We start from the raw sequence: 24,661 nt of genomic DNA, 5'->3' as shown, positions 1-24,661 counted from the left end.
ACCCAGGATCTTTCTAGCTTTACCATTCACTCAGGTGCAAAACCATATTCCTTGCAAACCACCATAGAATCACTTCAAAAATGCACCCTGGCCTTTGCTCTGTTCATGTTGATAAGACATTATTCCATTTCTTTCTTCATCTCAAGCTCAGCAATATACTTAACTCTTCAGTTTCAAGTCTGGTTCAAATCTGGTCTTAATTATCTTAGATAAACACTGAAGTGAGCAGGTTTATACTAACTGTATCTTTGATGTTGCTATATAATTGACTTTCAATTTTTAAACTCATGGATGCACAAAAAAGGTCCGGGGGTGTGGACTTGTAAGGAGGATGGGGGGACATGGTGACCTGGGACCCCATTCCCTGGCAGGTGAAGCAAGCCTGGGCAATTTGCCATGTGCTTGGTCCCTTGCAGGGTAGGGGGAGGGGACTGGAGAACATTCTGGCTAGGTTAGCATACTGGCGATGGTAGGATGGTGGACTGAACTTGGGGAACTGTGAATGTGCTTGGATCTTGGGCAGGCAGAAGAATAGGGTTCCAGGCCAGCACAAAAGCCAGGATCTTGAGATCACAGTGGGTCAGCAGAGCTCCAAGCCAGCACACCATCCCCCTAAAGATTGGGCTTCGGAAGACTGGGCTGGGGAACCTATGTGCTTCAAGGCACAAAGATAGTAAATTACTTGGGTAAGAGGATAAGGGAATGTGTCGGAGGGAGAACCACTCAAAGATTTTGTTGCACGTGAGGAATGTCTTCTGAGAGAATTCATCGACAAGGCCATTGTCTTATAGGAAAGTGAGGGGGCTGAGACCAAGTGATTTGGAGGAGGGAAGCTGGAGGACCTTTCTGGATCAGACCAATGCACCAGTCCACATGGAAGACTTGAGCTGGGCTAGTTAGCATCAACCACCACCAGCCACCACCCACTGATGCACACTACAGTTAGATTTGGGGGCTCACCTGGCAGGGCTAGATCACAATACCCACTGGTGAGTGTGGGAAGACAGGACAGGTCAGTTATGCTGGGCCATGAAACTAACCAGCACACAAACGAACCAGGTCTGGGGGAAGCTTCTGTAGGGGATATGCAGGCTCACCCCTGTGAAACTGCAATTCCCACTGGTTTGCTCAAGAGCTGAGGGTGCTGACAGGCTGAACTAGGCATGACCATGGAACCCTGTGGCACTCATGGGTGCTAAAGTTGGGAATAGGCCAGGCTGGTCCAGACTGAAAAACCCACAGGCACACCCAAGAATAGAGTGCAGGTCAGGACAGGCTGTAACACCCACTAGCTCATGCAAAGGCCAAGACAGAAGGAGCAGACTATGCCAGGTAATGACCCACCACTGGCTGGCACATGTGAGATCTGGGTCTGGGAGTGGGCCTGAAGGGAGAATTTGGGAAACTTCCCTGGTGGGCTGTAGCTCCTGCTGGTAAGCATGTGGTTCAACCCTGGGGTGTTGGTCAGGCCAGGCAATGTAATTCCACTTTTCGGCAAGTGAGGGGAGAGCACAGGGTCAGGCAAACCTTAGCACAGTGGTATATACAGAAGCCAGGACTGAATGTGGGTTATGTTGGGGTAGGCTATCACACCTGTCAGTTGTCATGAACCTGGGATGTGGGCAAGCTAGGCAGTGCTAGGCTGCAGCACCCACCAGCAAAAGTTGGGACTGCGTGTGGGCTGGGCCAAGACAGGCTGCAGCACCTGATGGCCAAGACCTAAAAAGTATATAAAACCTAAAAAAAAAAAAACCTAAAAAAGTATAAAACCTAAAAAGTACATTTTAATAATTCCAGGTACACGATGAAAAAAAATAATTTAAATAACCTGAAACCATTAATATTAAAGTTAATTTTGGAAGGTAGGGAATACTTTAAATAATGATAACTAAATCATAAAAAGACAAAAATGACTCATGAAAGTAGTGAATGTGGAGTAACAAAAATAGTGGGTTCCTATATATAGAAAAAAATGGAATTAAGAGGAACATGAAATAAATAAATCACACCAGGTTAAAGGGATATAATTATCAGAAAAAACTATGAAAATGAAAAAAAAGACATGGATGAATTAATTTTATAAGATATGGAGCTAGATCATAAAGATAATACAGATGTGATAAATAAGATATGGTTTCCATAAAAAATAAAACTGTCTCATTGTTGAAACAGAAAACATACCAAATCTTATTAGTACTGTTTTAAGGCCTACACAAAATTTTCATTTTGAAAGGTTTAATTTTTAAAGATTTTATAAGATGCACTAAAATATCTTGTAATATCAGAATATTTTTCATTAAATATGAAAAATAAAATCCATAAAACTATCCCTTTAACACAAATTCAATGTATGAAAGTCCTAAAAAGTCAATTTTACTTACAATTGGCACTGATCACCTTTTATTCCTTTAGTTGTACAGAAACATTTTCCAGTGTGTAGATGACAAATATTTGCATGGCCACTGCATGTACAAGCTGTAAATCAAAACCAACATGAAACTGAGTTTTCTACATTGTTAAACACGCACATATTTTACTGAATTTATTTTAGCTCTGTATTTATATATCATTTTATTTTTTCTTGCTATCTCAAAACCACAGTTACCAAATTTTATAGCTTAATTTTAAAGGACTGATTTAGTTAGTTATTTGAAAAGCAGAGAGAGATCTTCTGTTTCTCTTATCAGTGAAAGCAGTAGCCAGCGCTGGGCCACACCACAGCCAGGAGCTAGTACTTCCATTTCTCCTCTCTCACATGGATGACAGGGGCCCAAATCCCTGGCCCAGCTCCTGCAGTCTTTCCAAGCACATCCATAGGAAACTAGATCAGAAGCAGATCATCAGCCAAGACTCTGGGACACCAACATTACAAGTGGGGGCTTCACCTGCAGCACCTCAATACTATCCCGTAATAAATTGATAATTTTAAAAGATTTATCCATTATTTAAATCAAAGTCACAGTTATAGACAGAAGGAGAGGGAGACCCAGGGATAAGACCTTGTACTTGCTAGTTTATTCCCTAAATGACCAATATCATTGAGATTGAGCCAGGCCTAGGCTGGGAGTCAGGAACTCCATGCAGGTCTCCATGTGAGTGGTAGAAGTTCAACTATTGCCTCCATCTTCGCTGCTTTCCCAAGCACAGTAGAAGAGAGCCAAACTTGTGGACAGGTGCAAGCTTAATGTGTGGTGCTACAACATCCAACCTGTAACCTACTTTTAAAGTGAAATAAATTAACTTCCTTATAACTTCGTGAGACTCTTTTTAAAAGAGTTCAGAGGTATCCTGAAGTCTACCGCAGATACTTCTCTTAATCTTCTTTCAGTCTCATTTTTGGCTTGGCATTTCTCCAAATGAAATGTTTAATTAAAACAAAAGTTTTTTAGTCAAGTAGCTCAGCTTCCAAAGACACAAGTACAGTCAATAACTATGTAACCTTAGAAAATTTATTAACCTCTCTTGGCTTAATTTCTTCATCTGCCGAAAAAAGAATAGCACTTAGCTCTCAAGATAGATGTGATAATTAAATGAGATTGTGTAATGGAGAATAGTTGACAAATATGATACACTTAACATAACTATAACCTACACTATTCCTACTCTTGATAGTAAGAATAGAAGACAACATATTATGTATTAAAATACTTTTCTTATGAGCTTCTAACATCATCCTCAATTTGTTTCAAAATAGCACATGAAACATTCCTTTTATTTATGAACCCAAATTTCATTTCTTATTAAGCATTCCTTTTCCTAAAGAGCAGTGTTCCAACTATGCAGGGCACAAATATCACACTTTATACCAAACTTCCACCACATTCTAATTTCTACATGCGTAATCTCTTTTTGCATCTTTCATTTCTTTCATTTCAAAAGCCATGAATCTTTTTCTTATTAGCACCAACATAATCACATATCATATTTCTCCACATTCAGTATTTCTACATAACAATTCATATTCCAGTGAAGCGACATATTTTAAATAACAATGCTGATCAGTTCAGTAGCCTTTCCAAAAACCTTGAACATAAGGCTGACTAAAACATTCCATTTGTAAAAATGAAATAAAAATAAAAAAAACAGTTGAAAAGGATCCAAAATGGCTGAACAGTGAATATACACTAACCTTAACCACATAAAAATATCACAGAAACAAACGAAGAATCTTGCTTCCAATGGAGAAAGGACATGACAGAACAGAACGGAGACTTAGTGGGGCAGCAAGAGAGCAAACAGGCACACTGCTGCCTCCTGGGCTGCCAGCCACCTGGGCAGGTGCTCAGGCCACTGCGCCACAGCATCAGCAGCACTCTCACTGAGGAAGAGTTCCACAGTCACCAACGGCTGTGAGGCTGACCTGGGAAGGATCTAGCTGGCAGACCACTTTTCTTAATTGAATAAAGCCAAACCGATTCTATTCCCTCTCCCATGCAAAGCACCAGACTCAGTTTGCTGTGATGGAGATGTAACTGGACTCTGGTCTGATCCCGGGAATGGTGAGCAATTGCTCCACTTCCTGAGACTGACAGGAATGAGGCACAGTGCAGGATGGAGCACGGAATCCTTGCTCCCTCTGACTGTGGCAATGTAGGGAATGGACTATAGAGCCAAGAGGATTATGCTGGATTCATGTGACCAGTAGACCAATATCCCTGATGAACACAGATGCAAAAATTCTTAACAAAATGCTAACTAATTGAATTCAAAAACATATCAGAAACATCATACACATAGAACATGTTGGATTTAACCCTGGCATACAGGGATCAATTAACATATGCAGATCAATTAATAGGATGCATCACATTAAAAATTAAATAATAGGTGTTTGGTGTGATAGCCTAGCGGCCTTGAACGCGCCAGGATCCCATAGGGGCGCCAGTTCTAATCATGGTGGTCCCGCTTCCCATCCAGCTCCTTACTTGTGGCCTAGGAAAGCAATCAAGGATGACCCAAAGCCTTGCGACCCTGCACCCCTGTGGGAGCCCCTGAAGAAGCCACAGGCTCCTGGTTTCAGATCAGCTCAGCTGCTCCAGCCATTGCAGCCGCTTGGGGAGTGAACCATCACACAGAAGATCTTCCTCTCTGTACATCTGCCTTTCCAATAAAAATAAATCTTCAAAAAAACAAATAAAATCAAAAATAAAGACTACATGATTATCTCAATAGATGCACAGAAAGCATTTGATAAAGTATAACACCCTTTTATGATCGGGGGGAAGCACATTGATTAATACAATCAACGCAAGAGCTGACAAACCCACAGCCAGTATCACAGTGAATGGGGGAAAGCTAGAAGCATTTCCACTAAGATGCAGAACCAGAAAACTTCTATTAAACAGAGTTCTGCAAATTCTAGCCACAGCCAATAAAAAAGAAAAACTCAACAAAGGGATACAAACTGGACAGGAAGAAGTTAAATTATCCCCGTTTGCATGTGAAATAAAACAAGATTTCACTAAGACACTACTGGAACTCCTGAGAGTTTGGTGAAGACGCACAATATAAAAATGAGCACAAGATCATATATACAATTTAGCAGCTGAAAAGAACTGATATCTACGTCATTCATGGTAGCAGCAAAAAATGTAAATGCCTTGGAATATATCGAACCAAGGAGGAAAGAAGGAAGGAGAGGAGAAAAAGAAAAAAGTCAAAAAGAATGAGGGTGCATGAGCAAGGTGGCAAAATTGGAAGAACCACTATGCTCCTATATTTGTACGGTAAAATGCATGAAATCCATTCACCTTATACAAACCATTTAATAAAAGAAAAATAACCTATGCAAATGGAAATCAAAACAGCATTCGCTATGCTTATATTACATAAAATGGACATTAACACAAAAAATGTTAAAAGAAACAAGGAAAGTAATTATGTAATCATTACATGCTAAGTTCACATGAAGATGTGGCTGTCGTACATATGTATACACGCAAAGCTAAGGCATGCATTCGGGCTTAAAAACAATTATTATAGATCTAAAGGAAGACATAAACTCTAGAATAATAATAAGGAGAAATTTCAAATCATACTTTCATCAATGAACCTAACAACAACAAAAAGCAGTCAATAAGGAAACAACAGAGCAAATCTACACCACAGAACAAACTGACCTAACTGATATCTACAGAACATTCTCTCACACTTTTACAGGATAATTGTTCTTTTTACAAATACATGAAAAATTCTCTAGGATAGACATACTAGACCAGGAAATAAGTCTTAACAGACACAAAAGATTGAAATCGTATTTTTTTCTGAGAACAACAAAATGAAACAATTAACAGCAAACAAACTTGTGTTGGAACCTAAAAACACTGAAAACATATTGTTTTGATCAAAACATCAAGCTTTTTACTAAATGATTATCACTACCTTTGGAAAAAATAGATAACTATAGTGGTGAGCATTTAATCTAGTTGTTCAAAAACGTAACTCTCACATCAGAGTATCTGGATTCAATTCAAAGCCTTTTAATCCAGCTTTATATCCCTGCAGATTTGGGGAGGCAGTGGGAATCGGTCAAGGAATTGTGTTTCTGCAAACACATGGAAGACCAGGATTGAGTTCCCAGTTCCCAGTTTTAGCTCAACCCAGTTTGTTACTGTAGACAAAACTACAAAACCAGAATGCCTCCTCTGTCGCTTTCTCTCTTCCTCTTAAGTAACCAAATATTGATGTATGGATACATAAAGTAAGTATAGACATATCCACATACATGTAAAATTATCAGTACTTCAAAGATTTCTAAGAACTGGCATTTTATTAGACGAGATTTTTAATACAAAATTACGGATTTTGTGTCATATGCTGCATTTAAATAAATCTGCATAATTTTCCTTTAAGTTTACAGAAAACAAGATATGACAGCTACAAAAATACAGACACGGTATACAACTGTAAAACAAACAAAGAAAACTATTATCAAACAAAAAAAAGGATATTAACCTATATTGGTAATATGTAACTTCATAAAGAAAAAATGAATATATCATGAAATCTTTTAATATTTATCACCATAGTTTCATATTAACACTGTCTAATAAACAGGACTTCACTAAAATTACATATATTGATATTTTAAAGCTTGGATAAGCCTTTTATTTACCTTTTATAGCAAGACTATGTTACAGTTACGCTTACAGAGTTTTTTAAAAAAAGAATTATCATTGTATAGTAACTTTAATAATTTCTGAGATGATAAATGTGTTAAAATGTACTTTCTGTGAGATCATTTTCTGAAATCTCCCTTGTGGCATCGTACTTCAGGATAAAACAGCACAAATGCATTTTAAATTCAATTGTTGAAAATTTATACTTCATGACAGTCTTGAAATTATTCTGCTGTTGTCAGCATTTGAAACTATGTTTTTATGCTGAATAAGCAGATGTGAAATCATCATACAGTGGCCTACTGTTTAGAAAATTTTATAATATGATAATTTTATAGCCTAGATATACACTAGAGAAACATAATATGGTCACATGTTACTTTTGTTCCCTTAAAATATAAAATTATAATAGCAAATTATAAGCAAAACTGAACAAAGACTTAACAGATGTTATAAAGATTATTCAAATAAGTTATCTCCAAGAAAATGCATGTTACAAACATTGAACCACAAAGCAATTCATTCACAGTGCTGGTTTCAAAGTCAGCTTCCATCCTTGTATTTTTTCATTGCTATACCATTTTTTTCTGTTAGACATAACAATAATTTCTGGAGACTAGAAGACTAAACTGACCTAATTTTGTTGGTATTCTTTCAGCATAATTAATGAAATTTAATAGATATGTTATAGATTATACTTCAAACATAGCAAAATTTCTGGCAAAGACAAAATTGTAAACAGCAACATAGTGTAAAATTTTATTCTTCAGAACTAACAAACACCCATTTTTGCAGCTATAAAACAGATCCTGAAGAGACCCTAATCTCAATTCCAGCCAGCCTTTCTGTCGTAAACTAGGAACATCCCAAATACATAAGTAATTGCTAGATTTACTCAATCTGTGGCACTGCAAACAGTTTGCAAGATTCACTCCTACAGCAGATCCTGAGAGAACCCCAAATCTTAGTCCTGGCCCCTCTCAGCTGCAGGTGACAAATAGTTCTGCCCAGCCAAAACCCTATAAAGAGACAAGCCTTTTGAGTCTCCAAGACAAGCTTATCAACTTTAACCCCACAGTGGATCCTGAAAGAACCTTGGATCTCAGGCCAGAACTCTAGGGTCTGGTCAAGAAGCAGTGTTGTCCTCCTGGGAATCCAGAGGTACAGCTGTCACTGTCCCTGGGCACACTGTGGATCTTTGAATAGCCTTACAAATCAACTCAAACCCTACTCTATCGTGGCTCCAGAAAACGCCGACATGCTCATGAGTCCATCAGGAAACACATCGATCTGTTAGCCTGGACGAACTACTGAAGATGCTGTACTTGGCTGTGGATCCTGAAACAATCCAATGAGTTAGTGCTAGCCCTTTTAAGACTAAGAATCAGGGTCTGTGGTTACTCAATACCATGTCAATTAATTCCATAATGTTATAAATTGCTGTTGATGTCATGTTGGGGCTTTTAATTGATCAGGATCATATTCTGCCAGCTCTACCTTCAGACCAGAGATGGTCCCTCCAAGAAACTGTTGAATTTATCTGGACAATAAGATGCTGGACTCTATGCTTGGTATCTGTTTGAAAAGAAAGAATCTTGACTGAATTTGCACTGTAATACAGCAACAAGGTGGAGGAATCCACCATGGAGGGAGGATTAGGGGAGGGGTTGGGGGAATCCCAGAGCCTATGAAACTGTGTCACATAATGCAATGTAATTAATAATAATAATAAAAAGAATCAGGGTCTGCTCAAATCAGCAGGGGAGATTGTTCTAGCTCTACAGAAATCAATATTCCACATATCCAAGTAAAACTAGAAACTGAGGAGAATTACATAAATTACAGCATTTCATTCATATTTAAATTATATATAACTTTTATTAACATTGATCGAAGACAATCTATGTAGAAAATACTGGATTACTGCTCAATAAGAGTTAGGAGTTGAGTAAAATATCGTTTATAACTATTAAAGGCAATCTTCAAAGGAAATAAAATACACATGCTGAAACCAATAGTTTCACTACTACCTATATTATTGAGAAATTTTAAAAAAGCAGAAAAACCACGACTAAAAAGAGTAGGCCATGTTGTATCTATTCTTCTAAAGTGAACACATTTGTTAACAATGGAAACTAGCTAACCAGTCCAGAAACATTTTTCTTTTAATTAACGTGAAAATGAGAAAAAAGAATCACACAAATAAAATTTCTGTTTATTCTAGCATAAATAAAATGTTAAATATGTACAAAGCACAATGTTACTGCCTAAGATAAAATTTTCCCATCAAGAAATTCACATGGGACTAGTCACGACAGCCTAGTGGCTAAAGTTCTCACTTTGAATGTGCCAAAATCCCATACGGGTGCCAGTTCTAATCCTGGCAGCCCCACTTCCCATCCATCTCCCTGTGGGTGGTCTGCGAAAGCAGTTGAGGACAGTCCAGAGCCTTGGGACCCCGCACCCTGTGGCTGACCTGGAGGAAGCTCCTGGCTCCTGGCTTTGCATTAGCTCAGCTACAGCCATTGCAGCCACTTGGGGGATGAACCATCAGACAGAAGATCTTCCTCTCTGTCCCTCTTACTCTCTGTATATCTGCCTATTAAAAATAAATAAATCTTAAAAAAAAGAAATTCACTCACTATCAAAATAATGAGGTAGATAAATGATGACTTAGAAAGAACACAGATATACTTTAAATACTTTATACAATGCTTAGGATTACTTTCAAATTTGTGTTTAACATAAACTGCAAGTAACTATTAGCTGTATTTTTATTATAGTGCTTGGAGCTAATAAGAAAAATGACACTGTCACAAAAATGTGAATTACACAGAAGTAAAACAAAAAATTATAGTAGAATGAAAAACACAGTAGGATACTAAGTGAGAAAAAATTTTTGGAGGTCAGAGAATACAGGAGTTTGTTATCTATTTCACAGGTAGAAGCAAGAAATTATATACAGGAAGGGTATTCATGCATAAATTCAGCAAATAATAATGAGCTGCAAAACCACTTGAAGTAATCTGTTAACACACAATAGCAACAGAAGACAGGTCATGGGGACCTGAACTAATAAGCACAATGAAATGCACAAAAGCGAACTGGATGTCCTGCTGTCCAGCTGGAGTAAGACTGGGAAGAAGGGTAAGTGTTGAAGAAAAAAGGAAAAATCCAAAGTAGCATTGAAACCAAATCTAAAAAGGTAGAAGTGTTTTTAAGCAATAATGTGACTGAATTCAATTTTTGAACTAATTTGAAGAGTAGCAGACCTTATAAGGAAACATTCAGCAAGAAGCTGAAAAGCTGTGAGTTTCATAATAAGCTATACTGCTAAATAAACACTGAATTGAGTGTTTATATACTTCTTTTAAAATCTAAAAATCTAGTCACTAGAAGTACAATAAATCTGTTTATATTTTATAATATGAGTAACTTTCAATTTACTTTTTTAAAATTTCATTTTATGACACAGTTGCATAGGCTCTGGGATTCCCCCAAGCCCTCCCCCCATATTGAATTCCTCCATATTGTTACAGTAGTACAGTTCATATCCAGTCATGATTCCTTCATTGCGGGCATGGACCACGCAGGGAGTCCAGCATCCCACTGTGCAGATAAATTCAACAGTTTCATTGGGAGACCATCCTAGCCTTAAAGTGGAGCTGGCAGAATATCAGCCCCTCCAATGAAAAGCCACAACACAACTCCAACAACAATTTACAACATCATGAAGTTAATTGACATGGTATTTAGTGACCAATATGTTACAAAATTCAAGTTCTTAACCACATCCTGTGACTACTTCATTGACATCTCAACTTTAGTATGTACACAACTGGTTGCTAAAAACCTTAAAATGGTATTCATTTTTATATTTAGCAGCTTATAATATTCAAGCGTGATTTTTACTGAAGATCGTGAATTTTAGGATAGTCCAAACAGGCTTATAACTCTAATAAGCCATATGTTAACAACTGAGGAGCTGAACAATTTTAGGAGCAGTGTGTAGAGAAATCTTCAGTACCTTAGTGAGGAGTAACTGATCTTTGTGTCTACCTAGTAAGGTATATGGGAGTCCAAGCTGACTGTTTCCTGACTGTTCTAAGCCTACCTTATTAGTCTCTGTCTGTCTATCTGATCTAATATTTGGTGCTCCGGAGCAACCCTAATTGTCATTGAAAGAGGGTGGGGAGCTAAAGTTTGAACTAAGTAAGGACAAGAGAAATTAAGTATTAACATTGTACCTTGCATTTAGTAATCTTTATTCCATTACGGATTTAACAAGGACAATGCTTCACTGAAAGCTACCGTAACTAAGCTTGTACTGAGTTACTCTATTCAAAGAAACTTTAACAAAGCAAAAGTAATACTGCCCCGCAAAAAAAGACAGAATCAGATATTTTCTTTTACTACTACAAATATGCCTATGGATATTGTGAATAGTAAAAATAGTCTTACAGTAATAGCTAGCACTGGAGAGTTAACAAAAGAAACATTATTTCAGATGTAAGTAAGTCACTTAATCTCAGAGTTATAACACACAAAGTTTTCAAACCTGCATTTTGCAGAGAAGAAACTGAGACACTGCAAGTTTAATTCACCAAGTGGCGATGGTGTTGGCAGGATATCTCCTCAGGAAGCACAATTCCGGAGTCAAAGCTCGAAACACAAGGTTATGTTCTCTGACAGCTGTACTACTATAGCAGAATATGGTATAGAATATGGTACATAGTACAGAATATGATATAGAATATAGTATAGGATGTAGTACAGAATATAGTATAGGATATGGTACAGAGTATAGTGCAACATATGGTACAGAATATAGTAGCTGCTATACATACATTAAGTTCCAGATCAAGTCTGGTACAGAAAATCTTCTTGAACATTAATGAGAAAATAATTTTAATAATATCAGAAATTACTTGCAATAATAGCCTAGGCATAGAATAACCACATGACACATACTAACAACAATCTGAAAAATCCAAATGTACATGTATATACTATTAACAAAAAATTTTAAATGGTTTTAAAAAGCTTAAGTACCTAAATACTATATAACTACAATATATTTGAAACCTTACCATTCAAATATGAATGTTTCCCTTTTATTCCTTAATGTAATTATGTATTAAATTTTACTGTGTGTATTTAATGGTGAAAACATAGGCTTTCCTCACAAGGGAGAAACAAAAGTGAGAAAGTTGTATAGAATTTGTATTTGCTGTTTTATATAAAAAAAAAAGTTAGCCATTACTACACTTAAAAAGATGCAACAGATTGACTTATTTACCTGGGTGGCTAATTTGATCTTTACAAATAAAAATGACTTTGACACAGAAAATGACCACATAAAATAAATAGATGGAAAGATATTATCTGGTCTAGTTCAGGAGTTACTGAAACTAGCAGGAATTATTTAAAGCCTCATAAACTACTACAGAACACAAAATGGGGAGAAACACTGGCATGTGTCTCATCATATTTAATTTTCCATTGCATTGTGCCTCGGGTTGCCAGATACATAATGTCAGCAACAAAAATTAATGTGGAATAACTAAACCTCTCTTAAATCTAGAATATAAGTAAAATTCCCAATGGGAGCATATTTTGAAAAGCTCTTTGACTGTCAAAATGATAAAAATCCACCATACTAACATGAAGCATTTTGTAGCTAACACAACCATTCAAATGATTGTGCTACATATTTTGGAAAAAAATAATTCCCACTTGTGGTGGGAATGTAGTTTAGTGCAGCCACTTTAAAAATCAGGATGGAGGGGGCCCTGTGCAGTAGCCTATTGGCTAAAGTCCTTGTCTTGCACATGCCAGGATCCCATGTGAACACTGGCTATGGCCCCATGAAGATCTTCCTCTCTTCTCTCATCTGACTTTCCAATAAAAATAAAATAAACTTAAAAAAAGAAAAAAATCAGGTTGGAGTGTGCTAAAACAACTGAAAATTGATCTACTGTATGACCCAGCCATGCCATTCCTGAGAATATAAACAAAGAAAGCGAAATCTGCATATGAGAAAGTGACCTGCAACCCTATGTAGATGGCACAATCCACAATAGTGAAGATATGGAAATAACCCAGATGCCCATCGAAAGAGGAATGAAGAAACTGTGGAACATCTACTCTATGGAATACCTCTCAGCCATTAGAAAGAATGAGATTCTACCATTTACAATAAATTGTTGTCAACAAGAGAACATTATGCTCAATGAAATAAGCCGATCCCCAGTTCTCTATGACATAAGGCAACCTTCAAGCAAAGTACAAAACAGATACAGATAAACATGTATATAAATATATTCTCATAGATGAAAATATAATGGAGACTAGCAAACAGAAGTGAGGGTACCTCGCAGTATGCATCTCTACTTCTGGATAAAAGGAAAACTGGTCATGAAATTTGTTAAATTTACCTTGACAATAGGATACAATGGCCTATACCTACAACGCCATGATAATAACAGAATGTTCCACTTATGATTGTTGCTGAAGGACTATACTATTGTAATTATGTAGGAAAAAATAAAGTGGTGGAGGGAGAATGCAGAGAGGAAAAGGAGACAGAGGGAAGAATTCCTGAACCTACAATGTGTATTATGTAAAATAGTAATAATAAAAAAGAAATATATCATGGTATTTATTAAAAATTGTGCTTGAAAGGACATAAAAATTTAACCAATGACTTTCCATATTTCTCAAAACACAGCAAACAAGAAATATTTTACAATCTTATATTTGCCCAGTATTTAGAATATTACAATCCAACAGCAAAAAAAAAAGCAACACAATTAAAAATGAACAAAAGATTTTAACAGATATTTCTGCAAAGAAAACACAATAAAATGGCCAAAAAGCATACAACAAAATACTGGCACTTCATCAGATATTTGCACACTCATATTCATAAAAGCAATATGACAACAGCCACATGATAAGGACAATCCATGTCCGTCTATGTATAAATGGACAAACAGAAAGTGGTATATCCAAACAAAGGAATATTTTTTGGCCTTAAAAAATAAACCCGACCTAACATATGCTAAATCATGAATTAATTTAGAAGGTATTATGATAGGAGAAATAACCCAAGCAAAAAAGTACAAAAGTTATGATTTCACACATGAGATCTTGAGAGTAGCCAAATTCAGAGACAGAAAAAAACTGTGGTAACCATGGACTTGGAGCAGCAGCTGCCGACACAGATATACTGCTTCAGTTTCGTAAAACAAAAAAGATTTTGGAAAGGGATGATGATTTGAATAAACAGCAATGTGAATTACTTAGAGTCACTAAACTATACACTTAAGATGGCTAAAATGATCAACTTATGATCTATATCAGAATATTAAATAGGCAAAATGACCTGAATAAACATTTTTCCAAAGATAATATTTAACAGCCAGTACACACATAAAATGGTACTTAACATGCTGTGATTATTATGGAAATGCAAGTCAAAACTGCAGTGAGACACTGTAACGTCATACCCCACAGGATGGTTATGATTAAACAAAGCAAAAAATAAGTGCTGGAAAGAAAACAGAGAGCCTGAAATCTTCTACATCGCTGCCAGCAATGTGAAATGGCACACCACCTCCAGTCAACAGCACATAACCCCACACGATCCGGCGTTTCTGGCACACCACCTCCAGTCAACAGCACATAACCCCACACGATCCGGGGTTTCTGGCACACCACCTCCAGTCAACAGCACATAACCCCACACGATCCGGCGTTTCTGGCACACCACCTCCAGTCAACAGCACATAACCCCACACGATCCGGCGTTTCTGGCACACCACCTCCAGTCAACAGCACATAACCCCACACGATCCGGCGTTTCTGGCACACCACCTCCAGTCAACAGCACATAACCCCACACGATCCGGCGTTTCTGGCACACCACCTCCAGTCAACAGCACATAACCCCACACGATCCAGCATTTCCATTCCTAGGTATGTATACAAAAGAATTAACAAGTATTCAAAAGCCTGAACTGGATTATTCAAAAGGCCAAAAAACTGTAAATGGCCATCAATGAGAAAACAGTGGTCTGGGTATTATAGCATACCATTCATTCAAAAATATTAATGAGGTATTAACAAATGCTACAATGAGAATGAACATTGAAAAATGTATATGTTTACTGAAAGAAGCCACTCAGAGCATGTCACATAGTATGTGATTCCATTTATTTGTAATATCCAGAATAAGTAACTTTATGGAGACATTGGCAGAATATTGGTTTCTGAGGGTCACAATTTACAGCTAATGAAAATTAGGAATTATATGACGGTTATAGTTACATAATACTGTGAATATGCTAAATACCATTAATAATAATTAAGTTCATATCACATCTATTTCATCATAACTAAGTTCATGTCACATCTATTTCATAACTGAAAAATAATACTCTAGAACTGGAGCTATGGAAGAGTAATTATAAGTGTCAACAGAAATATAATAAAATACAGCATGTAAACCTGGTAAACTATTAAATACGGGTATCAGAATAAGTTGAAAAGTAGACATGAAACCAGTTTCATAAAAGAACAAATAGAATTACATATTAAACACATGAGTTTACACAGACAAAATTGGTAATGTGAACAAATATCTGTGCTATGTTTTTCTTAAAATTATAGAAATAATACATTAAAAATACAAATAAACAATTTCTGGCTACAGTAAACAGTTCAGAAAACACAATGACTACAAAACTTTGTATTTTTAATAAACAAAATAATGCAATACAATTCCAATAAGTAGGGTCTAAATTTTGTGGATTCTCTGATATCAATAATTACTTCAACCTTATATAACGAGTGACATTAGACCTAGGCTGAAGCTTTGGTCTAAAAACTGCTAGATCTTTCCAATCTGCATTAACATCAATCCTATATTAACATTTTCTTCCTCTTACTTCCCATTCTAGCTTGGGTGTTACATTTAACCTCTTTGTATATTGTGTTCATATATAAAATGGAGATAAAATATCTGCACTACAATTACAGTGTACCTTAGATGTGATAGTGAGTAGAAAGCTTATTAGTCCCGTGTACAGATGATACAAAATGCCAGAAATACTAAATTTGAAATAATTCTGCACTAGAGCAAGACACAGAACAATCCATAACCTAAAGTATCATTCAGATGTCTTCTCTTAGCACCAAATCTCCTATTACCTAATTGTGCTGACTCAAACCCTGAATCGGTTAATAATTACCTATGGCTCCCAACACTAAGTGCACAATAGAGACATCCTGAAGCTTTTAAAACAATCAACTTCCAAGATCCACTCTAGAACTCCAAGCCATACACGGTTTTAGAGAGTGGCTCAGACATCCATCTTTTTAAAGCCCCTCACAAGAATCCAATATACAGCTGGTGTTACAAGTGTATCTTATCCAGGCCCAGCCTCCAGTCCCTTTTTTAATGATGCCTCATCTCAACACCAATTGGCCAACAATTTCGGTGTTACTCTGAATGCTGTAGAGACAATTTCCATTTAGAGGAAGCAAATTTTTTTAACAAAAAAAGAAAGCAAAATTTAAAAGAATAACCAAATAGTCCTTTAAAAACAGGAGAAAGCATTAGGATGGAAATGAATTTAGGATTAATGAGTGGGAAGTGTGATGACCATATATACCAAATATAATACATTTGTATGTGTTTCATTTCTTAGGGTCTATATTACATATGCTCCTATTTGTTCTTTTTCACCTACCACTGGGATATTTCATCAATAAGGGAAATAAGGCACTGAGAAGTTAGGTGAAATAGCCAAAGTTATACATTCAAACACTGACAGACTGAGGCTTCAATTTAGGACAAACCTACTGTTTTAAGCTTTATGCTATGCCACCACACTATCCAAAAATAAATCTCACTGGATGTAAGGCACACATCTTTCACCTTAATTACTTATTATGTGTAATGTCAAAATAATATCTTGCTATTTAAAAAATCACCTACTAATACTTGCAGGGTATAGGTAACTTTTCAAGTATCTGTATTAGCTAAATTTCCTATGTTAAACATTCATTTCGAGATAAGTAGCATTTTTAACACAAACACATGGCAGAATTGTTAGGATACATAGATTTCCCAGACCTTTCTCAATTTTCTCTCTCATTCTGCAGTAAAAAGGTATCAGAATAAAAGACGATGCTCACCTGTGCATTGTCCGCCATTGGTTGGGTCCCCATAATAGCCCGGCATACAGTCTTGACACTGCTTTCCTGTCGTAAGATTTTTACACTGTTCACATACATTAGTATTGATGCAAGTGCTATGTCCATTGCATTGGCAAGCTAAAGAAAACAGAAGAGGGATTAACACTATCTAGGTACAGTATTCATTGTGACAGTTATCAAGACAAAGAATTTGCTTAAAAGTCTAGATCACAGCAAAGTTCAAAAGGCATTTCAAATTTTTTAATATACAGAAAATTGCACCTTACAGAATACAAAACAACACACATCATACACTGTATGCTGACATTTTACCTTATCCTACATGAAAAGCAGTAGAAAGAAATTAAAGTGAAATCTAAGCTACAGATAATGAGGTAACTCATTATCTATACATAATCCTTGAAGATTCATGTAAATGGGGCCAGCACTGTGAAACTTTAGGTAATGTCACTGACTTTGCTATGCCAGCATTCCGCCTTGGTAACAGTTCATGTCCTGGCTGCTCCATTTCCTGTACAGTTTCATGCTAAAGGCCTCGTTAAAGCAGCAACAACTGACCCGAGTGCTTGAGCCCCACCACCAACATGGGAAACCAGGATGAGACTCCCCACTCATGGATTTGGCCTGGCCCAGGCCTGGGTGTTGTGGCCATTTGAGGAGTGACCAGCAGATGGAAGATTCTCTATGTGTTTTCCTCCTTATATACACCTCTGATTTTTCAAATCATAAAATATTTTGAAAAACAGTCATGTGAATATTTCTCTACTAAGCTCAATAAAAACAAAATTAACTTAATGAAGAATGTTAAATTGTATCTTGATTATATTTACAGATAGAAGTGTCAATAAATACAAAAAAACTGCAAGGCAATAGACACCTACCTCATGAAAATCAGCTAGGATTAAAACTAACAAAGCTATTTCTTTCAAGTCAATTTGCATAAATGGATATTTTCTATAGGCTTGGAAAGATTAAGGCTTAACTAAAGTTCTAGCTAAACTTGAGTAAAAAATAAGATTTAAAGCATGTGCTCCTTTTTATGTCTTCATAAGAGATTTTCAATGCTTTGACAGTAGTATTTCAGCAGAATCTGAAAATGTCATATTAGATATAAAATCAGTATGTAAAACCACATGGCTTTAGTATCTATTAGGGACTTAATGATGACTTAATTTGGTCACTGTCCAATCATTATCATTATCTTTATAAACATTTTCATCATAATTAAAACTCAGCAGCCAGCTTTTAACTGAAGCATTTCTCTGTCCAGGGAAAGCAATATTCAGACAACAATAAGAGTGGTTATCTGTTCCAGCTGGGCATGGTACATACTGCACTAGTATGACCAATAAAACACCAAGCATAACTGTTACTCCTTAAAGCATTGCTGTGCGGAGGCTACTATTTTTAGAACCATTGTTACAATCAGGAACCCTGGATTATACAACTATCCAACATCACACAGCCAGTCAATAGTAGCAACAAATGTATAACCTGAAGTATACATTAAATCCTACATGAAACTGCCTCTTAGGTGGGAAATTTCATGGCAGGAGGTTTCCCAAAAGGGTGGATAGGATCACTATTTAATGTAACAACAACAGAGAAACAAATGAACAAAAGCAGTGAAAACAAAGCAAAACAAAATAAAAACCTACTAGAAGGCATAAATTTTCAAAGGCATAAATCTACCCTAACATAGTATAAAAATGAATATAAAATCAATGAAGTTATCACAGATGACAGAAATAATCTGTTTTCATAACCATAAAAACCATTTTAATAAACTTGAGAAATAGTTTTATTATTTTCAAATTGTACATTATGAAATAATTGGGAGACAATGACAAGGGAAAAGTGATGTTAAACAGGGATGTGAAGAGTTACATACATAAATACATAAAGATATGGGAAAGTTACTGATGTTTAGTAACATTCTTCCTCATTATCAATTTTCCACAATGAGTATATTATTACTATTATGAGAAAAAATAAAGATACATATTAAACATATATATTAAATGAATACATCAATGACTATTTCTTCACAAAAAAATCTAAATGATATCACTCAGCTAAAAATAAAATTTATTGAGTGCCCGCTACATGTAAAACCTTACCTGAAGATTCAAAATAAGAATGAATTAGTGTAGATACTTTAGAACATGTGCTGCTGAAGTCAGCACTAGTGCAAGCACTTTATCAAGTTATGGACACATGGAGGAATAATCGTCAGACACAAAACATAACTTCCAGATACGATGTTTCGATTCGGCACCTAACATCACCCTAAAATAGTATCACTGAAATTATAAGGAAATTTTACATCAGCAGTAGGACTTTGTATATGGTGAGTACTACACTGACAGACAAGACAAAGATAACCTGAAATAACCTCGAAGTTAAAAGAGAACCCCTGACAATGCTGCACAAGACTCCTGACTGAGAGAAATTCTGAAGACAGGATTGGTCATGGGGCAATCAGGAGACCCATCACTGCCAGACCTTCACAGGCCTGCTGGGTGTGTATTGCAAGTTAGTTTAATGCAGTTGATAAACCAAATAACAAGAGTATAATTTAGACTCAACTGCAAGGAAAACTTCCACTGGGGTAGGGAGAAAAATGCAGGTCATTATCATTGCTTATAACTAACATGCTATCAGTGGCAAGAAGAAAGCATGTCACAAACCTAGCGGCTAAAGTCCTCACCTTGAACCCCCCCACACCGGATCCCATATGGGCGCCGGTTCCAAACCCAGCAGCTCCACTTCCCATCCAGCTCCCTGCTTGTGGCCTGGGAAAGCAGTCGAGGACGGCCCAATGCTTTGGGACCCTGCACCTGTGTGGGAGACCTGGAAGAGGTTCCAGGTTCCCGGCTTTGGATCGGCGCAGCACCGGCCGTTGCGGTCACTTGGGGAGTGAATCATTGGACGAAAGATCTTCCTCTCTGTCTCTCCTCTCTGTATATCTGACTTTGTAATGAAAATAAAGAAATATTTAAAAAAAAAAAAAGTAAAACCTAGAAACAACAAAAGGATTTACCAGAAAGGCTATGAGTGTTCTATTTCCATTACTATCAGACTGCTGGTTCACCAGACCAGGCAACACAAGCTTCTAATAATTTTTCTATTACATATCATTACTTGAAAGTTTTTAATTTCAACCTAGCTATAAATTATGACAAAAATTGAGAATTTATACATTCTATTATTTCTAAAATTCAAAGCCAGCCCATATGGTCTCTCATTAAGTCAAAACAATGCATGACAAATTCAGAATCTGATATGCAAACAAAGTACAGAGCTTTGGAAAACATGTGCGCTTTAAAACAGATTGCAGCAGTTTAAACTATAGACATTTTCGATACATCTCAAAAATATATACATGGAAATTCAAAGCCAAAAATATACAAGTTTTTACCAAAGGATAGCTAAAAGAGAGAGAAAAAGAGAATTATCACACTGCAGAAATGAATCAGTTAAAACAAGAATAATAAAGCAACTTTGAGCTTCTGCAAAGTTTTACTATCCATAGGAAAGCCAAGCAGAGGTAATAACCATGGCTTTTAAAATCCAACAGAGACGGTTCACTGGCAGTTGAAGGGAAGAGACTAAACTGAACCATGTTCAAAGTGTATCTATCAGCTACAGTCCCTATACAAATGGTAAACCCCAAAACGGTGTGAAAGAATCTTACCACCAATGATTTATTCTAACAAAAAAAGTCAATCGGACCAGATTATGTAGTGAGCAGAAATGCCAATTATCCACCCAAATGTTAATATAATTGTAATAAAAATTTGCATGATGTAAAAAATTTCAAAATGAAAGAACAAGAGGTATATGAAGAAAAATCAAAATAACACTCAAATCCTATCAATTAGTGATAATATTAAATTAAAATGCATTGAACAGTTAAACTAAAAGCTAAAGTCCAATAAATTTGAGAAAAAGATTAAACTGTTTTATTTATAGCTAACACATTCTAAATTCAAGTCACATATACAGAAAGCAAAAAGACTGAAAAATAACAGAAGCAAGTACAACAATTTTGCAGTGCTATAGAAAAAAAACAGCTGAATACACTTTCGAAAAGAATCTGGTTAGAAATAAATACGGATTCATGAACAAAATTTACAAAAAATGCATCCATACCTGAGACTCAAAAAAACTTGGAGCAACCGCTTACAGAAAACAGGCTGCTACAGTTTCTGGGTTTGGAGTCATAAAAGTTCTTTCCCTAATCACAGCAGAATGAAATTAAAAATCAGTAACACGGGCCAGCACTGCGGGGTGGTCCGTGAGGCTGACACCTGCAACTGCCTCTATGTGGACGATCTGTGGTAATTCGGTCGTCGCTTTCTCTCTCCAGCTCGCTTGCTCTCTCCCTCTTCTTTTCTACCTCCCAAACTCCGTAACTCTGAATTTCTAATAAATAAATAAATATTTTTAAATCAGTAGCACAACATTTAATTGCAGGAAAACCACAACTCTGAAACAAACCAATGGGTCAATGAAGGAACCACACAAAAATTAAAAATTGCATTCAGTTAAACCTATGAAATAGGATGAAATTACTAACAAACAGTTACATCTGTAAAAGCCTGCATTTAAAAAGAAGCAAAAGAAAGGTTAAATTAGAAAACAATCATCCAAATTCTGTGCTTCAAGAAATATAAAAAAAGAAGCAGATGAAACCCCAAGTAATGGGGGTGGGGGAGGGAAGACCAATTGCAGCTGAAAACCCTGCACCAACTAACCAGCTCAAACCAATCTGAATAACTGTAGCCACATGAGAAAACAAACAAGAAACTGGGGTGTCTAATTGAATCTAGTATGAATGGATGAAACGGAGAATCATGATGCGAATTATGTCATATAGTAAACATTAGGTGCTATGTAAAATAAAATTAACTGGAAAACTGTTTACAAACAAATTAGAAACACATACTGAAACAATTAGTGAACTGAATGATAGATTAAATAAATTGCAAGGAGCAAATGTAAACAGCCGAAAGGAATAAAATTTGGTGGAGAAGGCATTTATCCTAGCAGTTAAGATGCAACTGAAGACACCCCCATCAGACTGAAACAGTAATAAAGACCCTTGAAACAAAGGTCCATGACAGTGTGTCATTACTGCTGAACTCTACTGAACTTTTTAAGTAATTAGTTCTAATTTTCTCAAACAATGAAAAATACATGAAAGAAGAGGTAATCGTCCCAAATACTTCCCATGAGGCCAGTATCACGTCAATTCCAAAACCAAGAAATGGTACAACAAGGAAAGAAGTAGAGGCCAATATCCCTGATGAATATAGATGTGAAAACCATGAACAAAATACTAGCTAATGGAATTAATTCCTGCTATGTAGGAATGCGTCAACATATGGATATCAATAAACGTGATACATCATATTAACAAACTCAATAAAAAACCACATAATTTATATCAATAGATGCAGCAAAGCATTTGCTAACATACAACATCCATTCAAAATAAAAACCTTAAGCAAATTGAGCATAAAAGGAACATTAGTCAAGACAACATATGGCAAACACACAGCAGCTTCGTACTGAATGGGGAAAAATTGGAAATAGAAAACAGACTGGCACAAAGAGACAGAAGTACTATTTGAGGAAACAACACCGGAAAATTTCACAACAGTAATGAGAGCTATTAGTAATAAAAACTACAACTCTGAATTACATGTACAATATTAAAGCTGTTGAAGTATAAAGATTACAAAATATATTAAAAATAAAAATTCTGATTTCAATGAGAAATAAAAAATCATAGAGGGATTCTCAAGAGAAATGGTTGACACCAAAAGAAAAATCTTCAAATTATCAAAGAGCATACTTTGAGCTTAAAATGCTATGTCTGGCAAAAACAGCATCTCCAAAGTGAAAGCATACATATATGCAATAAAAAAGCTTTTAGAGATACATTTTTAAAAGATTTTTATTTATTTGGAAGGCAGAGAGTCGAGAGATCTTCCATCCATTGGTTCAGTATTCAAATGGCCACTGTGGAAGGACTAGGCTGAAGGCAGGAATCAGGAACTCCATCGTGCCATCTCTGCCACGATCCCAGGCACCTGAACAGGGAATTGGATCTGAAGTAGAGCAGCCAGAACTCAGATGGGTCCTCGAGTACAGGAAGACAGTACCAGAGGCAGCCGGGCTGCCATGCCAGCAACAATTTCTGAGATACTTTGAAACTAAGCTATTTTGTAGCAACTGGGGAAAAAATAAAATGATTTTAAGTGTTAATTGAAGCTCATCATCTTAAATAAAAATTATATAACAGAATACAGAATAAGTAAAAAGCAATGGTCAAAGTATAGAAATATGAAGACATTAGTTTTTCTTATCACGATATCTTCATAAGAAAACTATTTAAATCAAAAACAGGGACTGGCATTGTGGGGTAGCAAATTAAGCTATGACTTGCAATGCCAGCAACCCAAGGGAGTAAGCTTTAAATCTGTTGTGCTGCACTTCTAATGCAGTCACCTGCTAATGCAGCTGGGAAATGAGCAAACAGTGGACCAAGTACCTGGACCACTGTCACCCACAAGACCCAGACGGAGTTCCTAACTCCCAGCTTCATCTGACTCACCCCTGGCTGTGGTGACCATTCATGAGTGAACCAGAAGGAAGGTTGCCATCTGTTTGTCTCTCAAACTCTGCAACTACCTTTTACATAAATAAATCTTCAAAAAGAAAGCAAAAATGATCAGTTATATATTTATAACATGAAATTAAAATGTGTGGGCATGGCACAATGGCTCAATCGGCCAATCCTTTCGCTTCTAGCACTGACATTCCATATGAGCACCAATTCATGTCCCAGCTGCTCCACTGCCAGCCCAGCTCTTCTTGCCTGGGAAAGTAGCAGCAGACGGCACAAGGCCTTAACACCCTGCACTGACGTGGGGGACCCAGAGGAAGCTCCTGGCTTCAGACTGGCTCAGCTCTGGCCATTGTAGCCATTTGTGGAGTGAACTAGCATATGTAAGATCTATCTTTCTGTCTCTCCTTCTCTCTGTAAATCTGCCTTTCTAATAAAACTAAATAAATTTTTAAAAATAAATTAAAATGTGATAATAATTGCATAAGAAACAACAAGCTGATATATACTGTTGTAATAGCCTTACCTTACGCACGGAGTAAGATAAGACTGGTTCAAAGTAGACTGTGACAAGATAAAGATGATTATTACAATCACTAACAGCAGTCACTTAAAAAAAAAACAGAGGTATGGCTAAAAATCTAACAAAGATATGACAGTTGAATTAAAATACAAAATAAAC

General features: G+C 36.4%; 1 protein-coding gene across 2 annotated transcripts in view; it reads right to left on the bottom strand.

Moving 5' to 3' along the window:
* Positions 1–24,661, bottom strand: part of ATRNL1 (attractin like 1) — a 558,159-nt gene that overhangs the window by 383,682 nt on the left and 149,816 nt on the right. For both annotated transcript variants that reach the window (XR_009246557.1, XM_058671950.1), the window contains exons 19-20: positions 17,322–17,459; positions 2,382–2,475 (exon numbers count right to left, since the gene is read on the bottom strand). Coding sequence is in view for 1 of the 2 variants with exons in the window: in XM_058671950.1 (XP_058527933.1) it covers positions 2,382–2,475; positions 17,322–17,459 (232 nt within the window). In the remaining variant the exon portion in view is untranslated. The remainder of the gene's footprint in view (positions 1–2,381; positions 2,476–17,321; positions 17,460–24,661) is intronic.

Source organism: Ochotona princeps, chromosome 13, assembly GCF_030435755.1.
Source record: "Ochotona princeps isolate mOchPri1 chromosome 13, mOchPri1.hap1, whole genome shotgun sequence".
NCBI lineage: Eukaryota > Metazoa > Chordata > Mammalia > Lagomorpha > Ochotonidae > Ochotona > Ochotona princeps.
Note: the sequence above shows the minus strand (reverse complement) of the source record. Positions and strands in the feature narration are given on the sequence as shown.